The sequence below is a fragment of the Barbus barbus genome, assembly GCF_936440315.1.
Source record: "Barbus barbus genome assembly, chromosome: 25".
Classification (NCBI taxonomy): Eukaryota; Metazoa; Chordata; class Actinopteri; order Cypriniformes; family Cyprinidae; genus Barbus; species Barbus barbus.
In genome coordinates, this window is record NC_136753.1 from 28698031 (window position 1) to 28712620 (window position 14590).

The window sequence follows — 14590 nt, forward strand, 5'->3', positions numbered from 1 at the left end:
TAGGTGATTACACTTAAATCAGATCGTGACATGGACTAGTATCTGTAAATATTAAGCCGCAAAAGTCGATTTAAATATGAATCCTGCATGTTCTGCGAGTCTCTGTGTGAATGAATGAATGGCAGAGACAGGTTTTTTTTTTACTACATACACTGAAGTGTGCCTGACGCTCGTGGTTATTTCATCATCTCAATGAGGACATAAATACATAAACAACATCTCCAGAACTGCTCTATAAAGGTATTCAAGGCAACTCGTCAAAATAAAAGTTTATCTTAAAGACATTGTGCCAGAAATATATTAATATTATTTAGTAGAATGTATGTGATACTATTACTACTGTTGAAAAAATTAAGAAATCTTTATTTTTAAAGAAATAATCTTACACTATTTCTTCCATATTTTTTATTTTAATAGTAAATCCCCTTTATTTACCAAAAAAAATTAAATGTGTTTAAATTTAATTAATTAAAAGACAAATTAAATTTGGGTGAAAATTGTTTACTGTTTTTCATAAAAACTTGAAACACAATTTTAAATAAGTATAAAGAATGGCATTTATTTTTGTACATTTTTGTACATTTGGATGGGTTAAATGCAGAGCACAAATTCACACACATGGCCACACACCACTTCCCTTTCCTTTACCTTTAATAAAAAATAGTGTGTTTTTTAATTAAAATGTTTTTGTGTTTTGCATTGGTACCGAGAACCGTGGATTTTCACTGGTGTCGGTACTGAATACTGAAATTTTGTTACCGTGACAACACTAGTTTCAGGTTTACGGTTGACTAAAGCAATTATAATAGTCTTAAAGAATGGCTTTCATACGCATAAGTAAGGTGCAGTGGAGAATTAGTTTGTTGATTTAATTCTTAAATTTCTGTAATCATTTAGTTTTTTAGTCATTTGCATTTTGAATGTAAACAAAAAGCTTCAAAAATAGCTACTTTAGCAGTCCATGTAAAGTAGCTTTTAAGAAACAAGACCAAAATGTTACATTTGTTTTGCAAAAAAATGTTTTTTGTTTAATCTGCAATAACGTGCATTGAGGAAATTGTGCACAGTAAGATCAGGAATGTGTATTAAGGATGTAAATGCTGTCAGTTTTGATTTTTTTTTTTGTTGACTTTAAAGCATCAACCAGATTTAGTTTTGTTTGTTTAGTAGATGCTGCAGATTGTTTTCTCTCTCCAGCTTTACCTTCATAATCTTCATCTCGGTTTGCTCTCACCTCCTCCTGTTCTTCAGATGCCTGTTTTGCAGATAAATATGATTCCAGATGCATTAGCTCCTTGTTTTTTCACAACCTGAGTGCAGAGACATAAAGTGACTGACCTGTAGTGAGCCCTTGGGCTGGTGGTCCGTGCGTTTGCTGATGAGTGAGGGAGATTAGCGCTCTTGTGTGTGCCAGTGCTGCTCGTATGCAAGACAATAGCTGCTGCTGAATGCCTATCATTGTGTGTGCATTTGGCTTTCGGTTAACTTGGTCATCAGTGCAACATTTTTCTGCTTTTCAGGCAAAGCCGTCATACCTGCTTTAGGAACTTTTTAGTGACATAAAACAGTTCTCCAGTTTGTGCACTTTGCTTTCAGACAGTTTTTTTGGGGGGGTAATTGGGTATTATCATAGTCTTATCATAGACTTTACTACACTTTACTACACAAGTTGTAAATAATGATTACTGGAGCGTTGCTATATAATTGCACTGTCCTTGGAGCGGACCTGACTTACATTTCACTGCTGGTTATACTCTGTATAATTGTGTATGTGACGAATAAAAGTCTTGAATCTTGAATCTTGAATCTTGTTTTACAAGAAAATGCTTTTTCAGGTTTTCTACCTCAAAATTTTACATTCAATTCAATGTATTACTTGCCATTCCTTTGTAATTGTTTTTGTTTTTATTGTGTATACATATTTTTGTGTTTTTTCATTTTAGATTTTATTTTATTCTTTAAATTTGTTTTAATTATAAGTATTATAATTATTTATTATTTTTTTTATTTTACTTCTACTTTTTTATGTATTCTTTTCTTTGTGCCAAAACTAGTCATTTAACAGTATTTTAAATTTTTGCGTAATTTTAATATTCACATTCTTGTTTTTTTTTTTAATAGTGTGGAGATCCTTTCCAAGAAGACGACCTTGTGATGCTGAATGGGTCTAAAGAGGAGGTGGAGAAGCTACAGAAGGCTATGGAGGAGCGCCGATTAAAGGCTAAAACTGCAAAAGTAAATTGATGCCTTGCTGATATAGAATTGCAGTGGTTTTTGGGATGTGCTTTGTGGAAGCTAAGATTAAAAATTGCCAGTAAAAGCAAATTCATTATCACAATGTGATTTGTAAGAGATGAGGAAATTAAAATGCACCTTCAACATACTGAATGAGCAAAAACTGCTTTCACTTCCATATTTTGTCATTTCATATGATTTCAGACATTAAAGGAACAACTCCACAAGAGTTAAACAGTTGAGTTTTACCGTTTTTGAATCCATTTAACCAATCTCTGGGTCTGGCGGTAGCACTTTTAGCTTAACTTAGCTTAGCATAGATCATTGAATCGGATTAGACCATTAGCATTTGGCCATCAAAAATGACCGAAGAGTTTCGTTAATTTTCCTATTTAAAGCTTGACTCTTCTGTAGTTACATGGTGTACTAAGATTGACGGAAAATGAAAAGTTGCGATTTTCTAGGCCGATATGGCTGGGAACTATACTCTCATTCCGGTGTAATAATCAAGGAACTTTGCTGCCGTACGATGGGTGCAGCAGGCGCAGTGATATTACTCAGCGCCTGAAAGTAGTCCCCAACAAGGTAACTAGTAATGATATAGCTGGGGACTACTTTCAGGTGCTGCGTAATGTCATTGAGCCTGCTGCACCCATGGTACGGCAGCAAAGTTCCTTGATTATTACACCGGAATGAGAGTATAGTTCCTAGCCATATCGGTTCCTAGCCATATCGGCTAGCCATATTTCTAGCCATATCGGCTAGAAAATCACAACTTTTAATTTTCCGTCGGTCTTAATGCACGATGTAACTACAGAAGAGTCAAGCTTTAAACAGGAAAATTATCGAAACTCTTTGGTCATTTTTGAGCAGATGCTAATGGTCTAATCTGATTCAATGATCTATGCTAAGCTAAGCTAAAAGTCTTACCGCCAGACCCGGAGATCAGCAGAATGGATTCAAAAACGGTAAAACTCCAGGGGAGTTAAACTCTAGGGGAGTTGTAAAATGAGTCTATTTCCAAAAAAAGTGGAGTGTTCCTTTAAGAACACTTCTCATTTTAGGCATTTTTTGTTTTTTTCTATGCAGAAATCAAAGAAGAGCAAAGATACTAAAGTCTCCAAGTCGCTGGATTCAACAGGTACAGTAACACATTCAGTTTGCATTATAAATCACATTAACGTTTCTGATCAGTGTGTAGAATTTCTTGTACAAATGGTCAGCAAAGCACTAGTTGACCCAGAAATGAAAATAAGGTGTCATTTACTCACCTTTATCATTCCAAGCCCTTATTCGTTTCTTTAGTTTCATATGAAACGCAGTTAGATCAAGATTATGTTTCCTATGATTATGTTTAATTGTCCACTGATAATCATCAGTGCTTCACCAGAGCTGTCCAACCTTTTTTGCGGCATGCCACAATCAGCCATGTGACAATGATTTGATGCCACTGTCTGTAATGTCAAGTCAAGTCACCTTTATTTATATAGCGCTTTTAACAATACAGATTGTGTTAAAGCACTTAACAGCATCAAACTGGAGGATAGAGTGTCAGTAATGTATAATAATAAGATTAAACACTCAATTTTCAATTAATGTATTTGATTATTGAATTCAGAGATGTCATTGTCTGTCATCGATGTAAAATATTGAGCATTTACATTCATGCATTTAGCAGACGCTTTTATCCAAAGCGACTTACATTGCATTCAAGTTACAGTTTTTACATTTTATCAGCTCTATTATAAATTCAGTGTTGAGACTGATATTTAAACTTACATGTTACATTTAATATTTAACTATTTATACACTTATAGATTGTTTTCATATTGTAAGTGATTTTCAGATGTTTCATTTTTGAGCTTTTTAGTTTTTAATAATTACATGTATAGGATTTATTTGGTTTTGTAAGACTTAGAATCTAGGTGCACAAGTCATGCAAGCTACTTTTGTGATGCTGCTTTATCCGTTTTAAAGCTGTTATACAGCAGTTCACCATCCGCTTCAGTTCTGCTTTTAGTCCAAGTTCATTGTTTGAGTTGTGATTAGGAGTGAGATTAGGAGACTTTTCTAAATCGAAGGATGTTTAGATTTGCCTCACAGATGTAATTCCTGTGGGTGGAGATTTCTGTATGTAAACAGCCCCTGTCCTTTTGCGCATATTGTGTGAAAGTTATACCGGATTTACCAGCTTTACCGGCATTTTGTCAAGACAGCTGTGTTGAAATATTGAGTGACTTTAAAAGAATGAGCTCAGTAAGAATTTCAGTCACACTAGTCTCATGTTAACACCTATAATAGCACAGTAGACCTTTGTGAGTGTTCTCACTGTAAGGATGTTGATATCGAACAGCGTTATATTATAATTAACTCAGAAGTTAAAACTCAACAAATGCATACTGGACCAATATGAAGCTTGTGATGAAAGTCTGCTTTTCTGTCAGTCACAAGACAGGACATTTTAAAGAATAAAAAGCACTTCTTAATACAGTGCAATTTTTAATAAACTGAAAGAGGAGTTAAATGAGGTCTGTGGTAATTGGCAGTACATCACAGGTGCTGTGGATAGATATTGAACCCATAACATTCCTTTCATCTTTATTACCAATTATATGAGGAATGAAGGTTAAACTTTGTATAGAAATGACTGACAAGAGTTATCAATGTAGGACAAAAGTCAATATTCACTGAAACTTTTTATAATTCAGTATGAATCAGGCTAAAGTAAAGCTGACGTGATTATCCGTGAGATGATTATAAATCATCTGAGGTCATAAAAACGATAACAAAACACTGACAAATGCAAATTCTATTAAAACTGGAATGAAACTGTAATTATCCTTCAGTAACTGTAATTGTAGCATTCAGAGAAGGGAAAACTGCCTGCCTTTAGTCGTGTTTAAATAGATTGTGTCTTTAAATTTCTTGTATCTGCAGCAGTCTTTAATTTTTCAGTTGTCAGCTATAAAACATTTAGAGAAAAATAAAACATTCTGGATTTTTGCTGTATTTGAGGTGGCACACAACCTTTAGACATGTTCCTCTAAAGATAGCCAGATATCACAATTCAAAACCTCTTTGTTTGCCCTACTGAAATGGGGAAGCCACACTGGCTGCATTTACTGCACTTCATTTTCTGTTAGTAAACATTGTGATGTTTTTCTGTGGGCGGAGCTTAGCTGGAGGCAGAAAGATTCCCCTGACCGCTTCACTAACGCTAGCTATGAAGTTTGTTCGTTTTTTTTTTTTTTTTTTTACAGTAACTGGAGAAATTCCAATTTAACCTGCATATGTAAGGCCACTCACTGTCCGGGACCGTGATTGTTATTTGAAAAGGTTAACTTTAATGGACGAAACCAGATTGGCCGACCCGCACACGCTTACTCAAAGGATGGATGATCTGACAGGATTACCTCAGGTTTAGTGGCTCTCATCTTACCTGTATAGTAAAGACAAACTCACTGTTTATCTAGTCATGAAGATATATATTTTTCAATTTCAATAGGCAACTATTTTTACAGCTACATTATTATTCCAGCCACAATTAATCACAACAATGTATATACAATCACAAATGATTAAGCATATAAATCGTCAGGTTGTTGTTTTACACACATGCGCACAGACATTATTTCATACACGACATTAGTGGTGAGATGCATAAGAAATCTTTAGACGCCCCCATAACAACAAAAGACAATACTTTATTGAACCTTTTCTGATAAGAATAGTGCGCTGCAAACGTGAGCATTTTTGACGATGGTTTCTGTCCAGTCTGCTCGTTTTATCTTATTTCACCACAGCTGTTGTCATTTTTTTTGTCTGGCAGAGGCAGCAGGTATGTGTTAATTTCAAATTGAAGCGTCTACTGCATCAATTCTGGCACCCAACATCACAACAAGATGATATTTTAAGCTCCTTATGTAGCCGAATCTACGCTGGTTTGAATTGACCGCCTCCAGTTTTCCCCCTTTGTTTTGTCTCCAGCTAGCGCTGTGACGTAACTGTGACGTCGGCCCTAAAAGGGTCTATTACCTAATGATCATCCTGTGGTTTTAGGGATGAAAAGTATGTTGTTTTCTGTGCTGGGATGCATAACTGTATGAGGGTAGATGGTGCATAACATGTCTTTTTTATTTATTTTATTATTATTTTTTTATTAACATTATTAACAAGATGCAAGAGTAAACATGAACGTTTAAATTTAGTTTGAAATGGTCATGCATTGTGGCAAATACATTTTTGTTAATATTTAATATGAGCTGCTAATTGAAAAGCTGTGTATGGTAGATTTCAATTTAGTTTTAGAGTATAACATGTCACAGTGGGACTTAACAAATATTTACTTTATATTAATAATATATAATATTTATTTATTTTAATATTTTTTGTGTATTTAATGTCAGTCATCCAAAAGCATCAGAATAACCTCTTATCTCACATATTCTCAGAAAACATAATTATATATATATATATATATATATATATATATATACAGTGCCCTCCAAAAGTACTGGAACAGTAAAGACAAAATTGCTCTGTTGGCTGTGGAGTCAAGACTTACAAATATGATTAAAAGATGAATATGAGAAAGTTGAGAGGGCCTGTTCCAGAGGCAGTCATGCATGCCCATGCCATGACACCACCTCCACCATGCTTTACAGATGAGGCTGTATGCTTGGGATCATTTGCAGTTCCCTTTTTTTCTCCACATTTTTGCTTTCCCATCACTTAGATAAAGGTTCATCTTTGTCTCATCGGTCCATAAATACAGTTCCAAAACTCTTCTGGCTCACCTTTGTGCTTTTTTGCAAACTCTAATCTTGCCTTTCTATTTTTGGTGCTGGTCAGAGGTTTGCATCTTGCTGTGTAGCATCTGTAATTCTGTGTCAGAGTCTCCTGAGGACAGTAGATTGTCAGAGCATCACCCCAGCTTTCTGGAAGTTGTTGGTGATTTTACAGACATGTCTTTTAGAGTTCATTTTCACAGCTTTTACGATTTGTCTGTCATTATCTACTGTTGTTTTCTCAGCCGATCAGGTCGTTGTTGATTTCTGGTGGTTTCCAAACTCTCGATTTCTCCATGCCCTTTGTTTATGCTAGAGCTCTAATTGACTTCCTCTTTTCTTTTAGCATCCACATTTCTGTGAGGCAACTGTTCCAATACATATGCTCACATCAGATAGGGGGATGTAACTCAAAAATTCCTGTTCTTCTTAGCTGGTGTAGCATTTGGAAAACACACAATTTTGCATTTGATTTAACAAATCAATTAGTTATTAGATTAACAAATGGTCACAGACCCCTCCCACCCAATACACATACTAGGTGCTGATATGTCTGTCAATGACTCCAGGCCCCTGGTTCCATGGCAACCCATCTGATAACACTTGTTTTATTAACTCAAAGGAATGTGGGCAGAGCAACACTCACTTCATTTGTGCTTAGGAAAAAGAGACATTCGGCCATAAAAATGGACTCTTCTCTAATTCATTCTTAGAAAAACCTTTCTATTGAATGAACACACATCTTTAGGTCATTGTGTATATTATTATTGTTCTTGTATATGTTCTTGTGTACTGTATCCTGTTTTATGCACGCTTATGATAGAACACTAGTTAATATTAACTCACTTATACTATGTTTGGTCTCTATCAATTCGTCTTCGGGTGATCTAATTGAGAGTGTATATTATATGTCGATACCTATGCAACATATAGGTGTTCTAGGAATCTTAAATAGTTTGTTTATCCACTTCCAGTCCAGTTCATATGCAAATTACCATGCATCAAGTCACCACTGGCTCTTTGACACCCCAGAGGTCAAGTTCAAGTTGAGCTTTATTGTCATTCCGCTACATGTGGGGACATACAGTGGAACGAAATGCCGTGCCTCGCAGGACCACGGTGCTACATAAATACAGACATACAACAATGAAGTAAAAAAAAACACTATAAACCTATACACAACTAACCTACACCGGTTTGGTGTGACCTCTCTATCAGATAAAGCTCTCACTTCAGTGACTCTCACTTCAGTGTGCGGTTTTGTTGGATTCTGAGAAGATGAGGATGTGAGCTTGAACTCTTCTGAACACTTTAAGCTTTGTGCCAGGCCTTGCGGCCTTGTCTTTCTATTCAACAAAGCTCCTCGGACCTCAGCAGATCTCTTTCTTAGCTCTTTTTCCACTCTCTACCTGGAAGAACATCTCTACCTCAGAACAGCTTTGGAATTCATTACTCCTCAACCCGGAAGAACGTGATCAGAAATCCAAAACCTTGAAACCATTAACACTTTCATCTGAGACTGCATTCCAGACACTCGTCACGACCGAACGCATTGCAAGTATAACATTTCACTAAACGAAACAGAGGTTATTAGTACAAGTTGTAGACCCCGTTATAAACGCCGCTGATGGTTTTACTCAGGTGGTTAAATGACTTTTTCCATAACTGCATTCTCTGGTTTTCCTGATGGTTTCATCCATCAACTCCCATTTGCCCTTTCCCCATGTATGAGTGATTGTACGTATGTATGTTTGTTTGTTAGACTAGTTTGCGTTAGTGTTTAGTTAAGTTGTGTGCACAGATTACGAGTTTCCGGTTCTGCCTTGCAAATTAAATGTCTCTTTACGATTTTGACCCTCGCTACATGCTGTAATGCATTAATATGAAAGTGTTTCCTGTGGCCAAGGTAATATCCTTTCTTAAAGTTGATACAAACTTGCACTGAATGTTCGCTGGACGGACAGATCAGTTATTACTGGCAGCCGATATAAATAATTGTAATTAATCATAATTAATTGTAATTATTTATATACAATTCCCTTTTGAGTTAATTTGCTACAATGGTAAAACACTTTATGTGTGTTCATATGTGTTGAATCACCCAATAATAAAATGTGACATTCTGTAGTTTTGTCTCATATTCATCTTTTAATCATATTTGTAAATGTCTTGACTCCACAGCCAGCAGAGCAAATTTGTCTTTACTGTTCCGATACTTTTGGACGTGTGTGTGTGTGTGTGTGTGCGCGCGTGCGTGCGTGCGTGTGCGCGTGCGCGTGTGCGTGTGCACATATGTGAACATAACATATGAAATGAAAGTAAATATTAAAAAAATAATTAATTTATAAAATTTATACAAACTATATTGACATTAAAAACTTTAACTTGAAAATTAAATATAAAAACTAATTTAAAATATTAATAAAAACTCTAATATCTCAGTGATACTAAAATAACACTGGTTTGAACTTCCCAATAGTGGTTGAACAACTAATTGTAGTAATTTATTAAAATGGTACAAGTACTAAATATTGTTGTTTTCTCTCTCTCTCTCTCTCTTGTAGGAAGCTTTGACACCTCAGAGACTAAATCTTCACCACTGAATGGAGAAGGCAGCAGTGATTCAGGTATCCCAGCATTCCAGAGTACACAAGGGCTAGATGTACATGTTAAATGGAAATATGTGTAAATGTTTTTGAAAGCACATTCATATCAGTGTTCAAAATGTGGAGTCTGTAGATGTATTTCATCACTTCTCCTCTTAGAAATCTGATGCAATTTCAACTTACAAAGAAATATATTGCTGCATTAATTCCCGATATTATGCAACATGGTCAGGTCATGTGAAACCGTTATCGCTGCATACTGGTTACCAGGGTGTTTTTACATAGTAGGCAGTGCAGTGTGCTGAAAGCAGTTTATGGTAGTATGCATTCATTATATTAATCTGGACAGTAGATGGCAGCAGAGGAAGTGAACTCATGTTATGTTGCACAACTCCAGTACAGGCTTTAATGTTAGCAGTGAATGAAAAGGTTTTTATTTAATTTAATTGACCTTTTGCTGGAGTATATGATGCATATTAAAATAATTATGTATACTACTGTTAAAAAATCTGGGCTCAGTAAGATGTTTTAAAAATGTTTTTAAAAGAAGTCTCTTATGATTACCAAGGTCAAAAATACAGTAAAAACAGTAAATATTGTCAAACATAATTACAATTTAAAATAACGCTTTTCTATGTGAATGTATTGTATTTCTGTGATCAAAGCTGAATTTTCAGCATCATTACTCCAGTCTTCAGTGTCACATTATCCTTCAGAAATCATTCTAATATACTGATTTGCTGCTCAAGAAACATTTCTGATTATTATCAATGTTGAAAACAGTTGTGTGAAAGCTGTGATACATTTCTTTCAGGATTCCTTGAAGAACAGAATTTATTTGAAATCTATTGTAACATAAATGTCTTTACTGTCTCTTTTGATCAATTTAGTGCATTCTTGCTAGAACAAAATCACCCCAAACTTTTGAATGGTAGTACATTTAATAATAGGCATTGAAGTACACATCATACAAATATGAAAGTATAAGTCCTCAATGACCCTCTCGATTTCAATGCTAAAATCAGCATGAAAAATACACTGAACACAATTATAAATTTAACAATTTTGTTTTTGCCCCCATTTTTCATGAGCTGAACTCAAAGATCTAAGACTTTTTCTTTGTACACAAAAGGCCTATTTCTCTCAAATATTGTTCACAAATCTGTCTAAATCTGTGTTAGTGAGCACTTCTTCTTTGCCGAGATAATCCATCCACCTCATAGGTGTGGTATATCAAGATGCTAATTAGCATGATTATTGCACAGGTGTGCCTTAGGCTGGCCACAATAAAAGGCCACTCTAAAATGTGCAGTTTTACTGTTTTGGGGGGGGTCCGAAAACCAGTCAGTATCTGGTGTGACCAACATTTGCCTCACACAGTGCAACACATCTCCTTCGCATAGAGTTGATTAGGTTGTCCACTCCTCTTCAATGGCTGATGACGAGCATGCAGATGAGCTTCCCTGAGACAGTTTCTGCAGAAATTCTTTGGTTATGCAAACCGATTGTTGCAGCAGCTGTCCGGGTGGCTGGTCTCAGATAATCTTGGAGGTGAAGATGCTGGATGTGGAGGTCCTGGGCTGGTGTGGTTACATATGGTCTGCGGTTGTGAGGCCGGTTGGATGTACTGCCAAATTCTCTGAAATGCCTTTGGAGATGGCTTATGGTAGAGAAATTAACATTCAATTCACGGGCAACAGCTCTGGTCGACATTCCTGCTGTCAGCATGACAATTGCATGCTCCCTCAAAACTTGCGACATCTGTGGCATTGTGCTGTGTGATAAAACTGCACGTTTTAGAGTGGCCTTTTATTGTGGCCAGCCTAAGGCACACCTGTGCAATAATCATGCTGTCTAATCAGGATCTTGATATGCCACACCTGTGAGGTGGATGGATTATCTCGGCAAAGGAGAAATGCTCACTAACACAGATTTAGACAGATTTGTGAACAATATTTGAGAGAAATAGGCCTTTTGTGTACAAATCATAGATCTTTGAGTTCAGCCAAAAATGGGGGCAAAAACTAAAATGTTGCGTTTATAGTTTTGTTCAGTGTATAATAAAACAAAACATCTTACTAGCCCTCATTTTCTCAAAGTGTGGTGTCCTCACATGAATCTGTGCAAGCCACACGGGATATTAACAAACAAATGAATTACCCCTACTATACAAATGAAGTAGCCATGTCATTTAGGGACATGTATGTCGGGCTTCTCTGTTGTCTTGTCCTCAGAAAGAGAGCTGTTATATCTGTCAACCTGTATGTGCACATTAGGTTTAAAGCAGGGATGTCAAACTCCGTTCCTGGAGGGCCGGAGCCCTGCAGAGTTTAGATGTAACCCTAATTAAACACACCTGATCCAGCTAATCAAGTCAATCGGGTTTATTTGAAAACTAGATTAGGTTTGTGTGTTGGAGCAGGGTTGGAACAAAACTCTGCAGCGCTGCGGCCCTCCAGGAACTGAGTTTGACACCCCTGCTTTAAAGGCTATAATCTAGAAAGACTTTAAAATAAGAATATAATCATGTGCAATGAGGACAGTCATGCAGAATTTTGAATAAGGGCACATGTAATGTTAGTTTGCTGAAAAAAATCCTCAGGCCATCCAAGAGTTTTTGTTCATTGGAACAGGTTTGGAGAAATGTAGCATTGCATCACTTGCTCATCAATGGATCCTCTGCAGAATGAGAGTCCAAACAGCTGATTTAAAACATCACAATAATCCACAAGTAATCCACTCCAGTCCAGTCCATCAATTAAAGGGATAGTTCACCCAAAAATGAAAATTCTGTCATTAATTACTCACCCTCATGTCATTCCAAATCCGTGAGACCTTTGTTTGTCTTCGCGACACAAATTAAGATATTTTCGATCAAATCTGAGAGCTCTCTGAATACTTTTTGTACGCAAAGAAAACAATAATAGAATTTATTCCACAGTTCTTCTCCCCGAGTTACCGTATTGTGCCATTTTAAAGCGTATCCACTGAATGTAAACAATGTAATCAGCATTGTTTACGTTTAGCATGCGCATGCTTTCGCTGAACGTAATCAGCATTGTTTACATTGATTACATTGTTTGTTTAGTGGATACTCTCCAAAATGATGGTAACTCGGGGAGAAGAATTGTTGAATAAATAATTTTTTGTTGAAAATATGAGTCCATAATCCATAATGATCCTTCCTCCAGTGGCAAATCCATCTCCTGTTGTCCTTTCACTTTGAAATCCATCAACATATTGGTTTCGGACTGTTTTGTCTTGTAAACAGTGCTTGATATGTGCAGATTTCTCTCCTGTTTTTTGGAGGTTTTTTTCAGAAAGATCAATATTATGGATGGAGTATTATAGCTGGAAGCAATAGTTTGAAGTTTAAAATGTCTTAATGATAGGTTTCTTTCTCACAAATATGCAACTTCTCAAGATGTTAACTGATGGACTGGAATGGTGTGGATTGTTGTGATGTTTATATCAGCTGTTTAGACTCTCATTCTGACGGCACCCATTCACTGCAGAGGATCCACTGGTGAGCAAGTGACGGAATGATGCATTTATCCAACTTTGTTCCAGTAAAGAAAGAAACTATTTTAATCAATTTTCAGCAAATTTTAATTTTTGGTTTTCCTTTAAGAATGGGTGTTAAAGATCAGTCTTCCCCAGGAGAAGTCATGCATTTCTTTGTTCAATTACTCAAGCTGTGCTTGTCTTTTTCCCGCTCAGCTCCTGGACCGTCCACATCCGGCGAGTGCTCTAAGATGTTAAAGGCCCCAGCGGGACCCATCGCTGGCAGTAAGAGATCGATCCAGCACATGAAGGAAAAATCAGAGACCTACAAGTCACTCTTCACCTCCCACAGCTCTGCCAAACGTACCAAAGACCAGATGTCCAACTGGGTCACACACACGCCTTACCACTTTTGAGTGCCTTCTTCTTAGTGAAGCTCGCTCTCTAGTGGTCAGGCTTTGTAGGAGCAACATTCTGGCTGGTGGATTGATGCATTGTTTTTAGCCAATTTATTTTTTCACCATTGCATTTTATTTACCTTTATAAGATTATCTTAATTTAGTTGCATGCTTAAGTGTTAATTTTCAGGAAAGCAATGTTGGCTTGAGTGTTAAATGTCTTTTCCATTATCATTTTTTGACTGGATTGTGCTTTGCAGCAGCATCTTGTTTTAAACCACTTTATTCAGGTTTAAACATGAACTGTATTGCAGTAAAAAAGACAAACTTAGAGGCAGATAACTTTGTTGTCCTCCTCAGGAGCATAAATGCATGTTCCTAAAGCGCTTGAGCATTTCTTGTTACGGTATCACAGAAATATCCTGCTATTTACAGTAGTTAGGTATAGTACTTTTAAACATGCATTATTTGTGAACACAATAAAGGTCTGATCTGGGAGAAATCAGGCGCTGTTGCTGTACATTTGTCAGTATTGACCCTCAACATTGCTTTTGACCACAGGGTGGCAGTAGATGTCCAAGAATAAGCGCTGCCGCAGTCAAACAGTATGAGATCTGATGTGGTTGTCTGTTTCTTGGCTTTTTGCTGTTCCCCATATTGTAATCGTTTATATTCATCTGACAGGTGCATAAATAAAATCCAGAATCTACATTTTCAGGTATATGTCGTAATTCCTGTGCGTGAGAAGGCTTGTGAAATAGCTAGCCTGCATGCTTGGGATGTCAAACTGAAAATGAATTGCATTACTCACGGTAGCAGAATTTGATGCATGTGGAACATGGAATGCCAGCTGAAGAAGCTGTTCCTATTAAGGCATAATTTATACTTAAAAACTTGAAAAGATACAAGTCTTGCAGGCGAAATTAAACCTCCAAGGCTTTTTAAAAGCTTTTCAGTACCATCACTTAATAATATATTCAAGGTTCCCACCGTCATAGAAAATATTGAAATATCTGGTAATTGTGTAATATAACTTCAAATACAAGTTGTACACTTACGC

The 14590-nt window shown here is 36.4% G+C and overlaps 1 protein-coding gene across 1 annotated transcript in view; it reads left to right on the forward strand.

Moving 5' to 3' along the window:
- Nucleotides 1-14250, forward strand: part of LOC306844682 (replication termination factor 2-like) — a 43738-nt gene extending 29488 nt beyond the window's left edge. Inside the window, exons 6-9 of the mRNA XM_079376992.1 lie at nt 2122-2235; nt 3325-3376; nt 9587-9649; nt 13349-14250. Of these exons, the coding sequence (XP_079233118.1) occupies nt 2122-2235; nt 3325-3376; nt 9587-9649; nt 13349-13548 (429 nt within the window). The 3' untranslated portion in view covers nt 13549-14250. The remainder of the gene's footprint in view (nt 1-2121; nt 2236-3324; nt 3377-9586; nt 9650-13348) is intronic.
- The last annotated feature ends 340 nt before the right edge of the window (nt 14251-14590 follow it).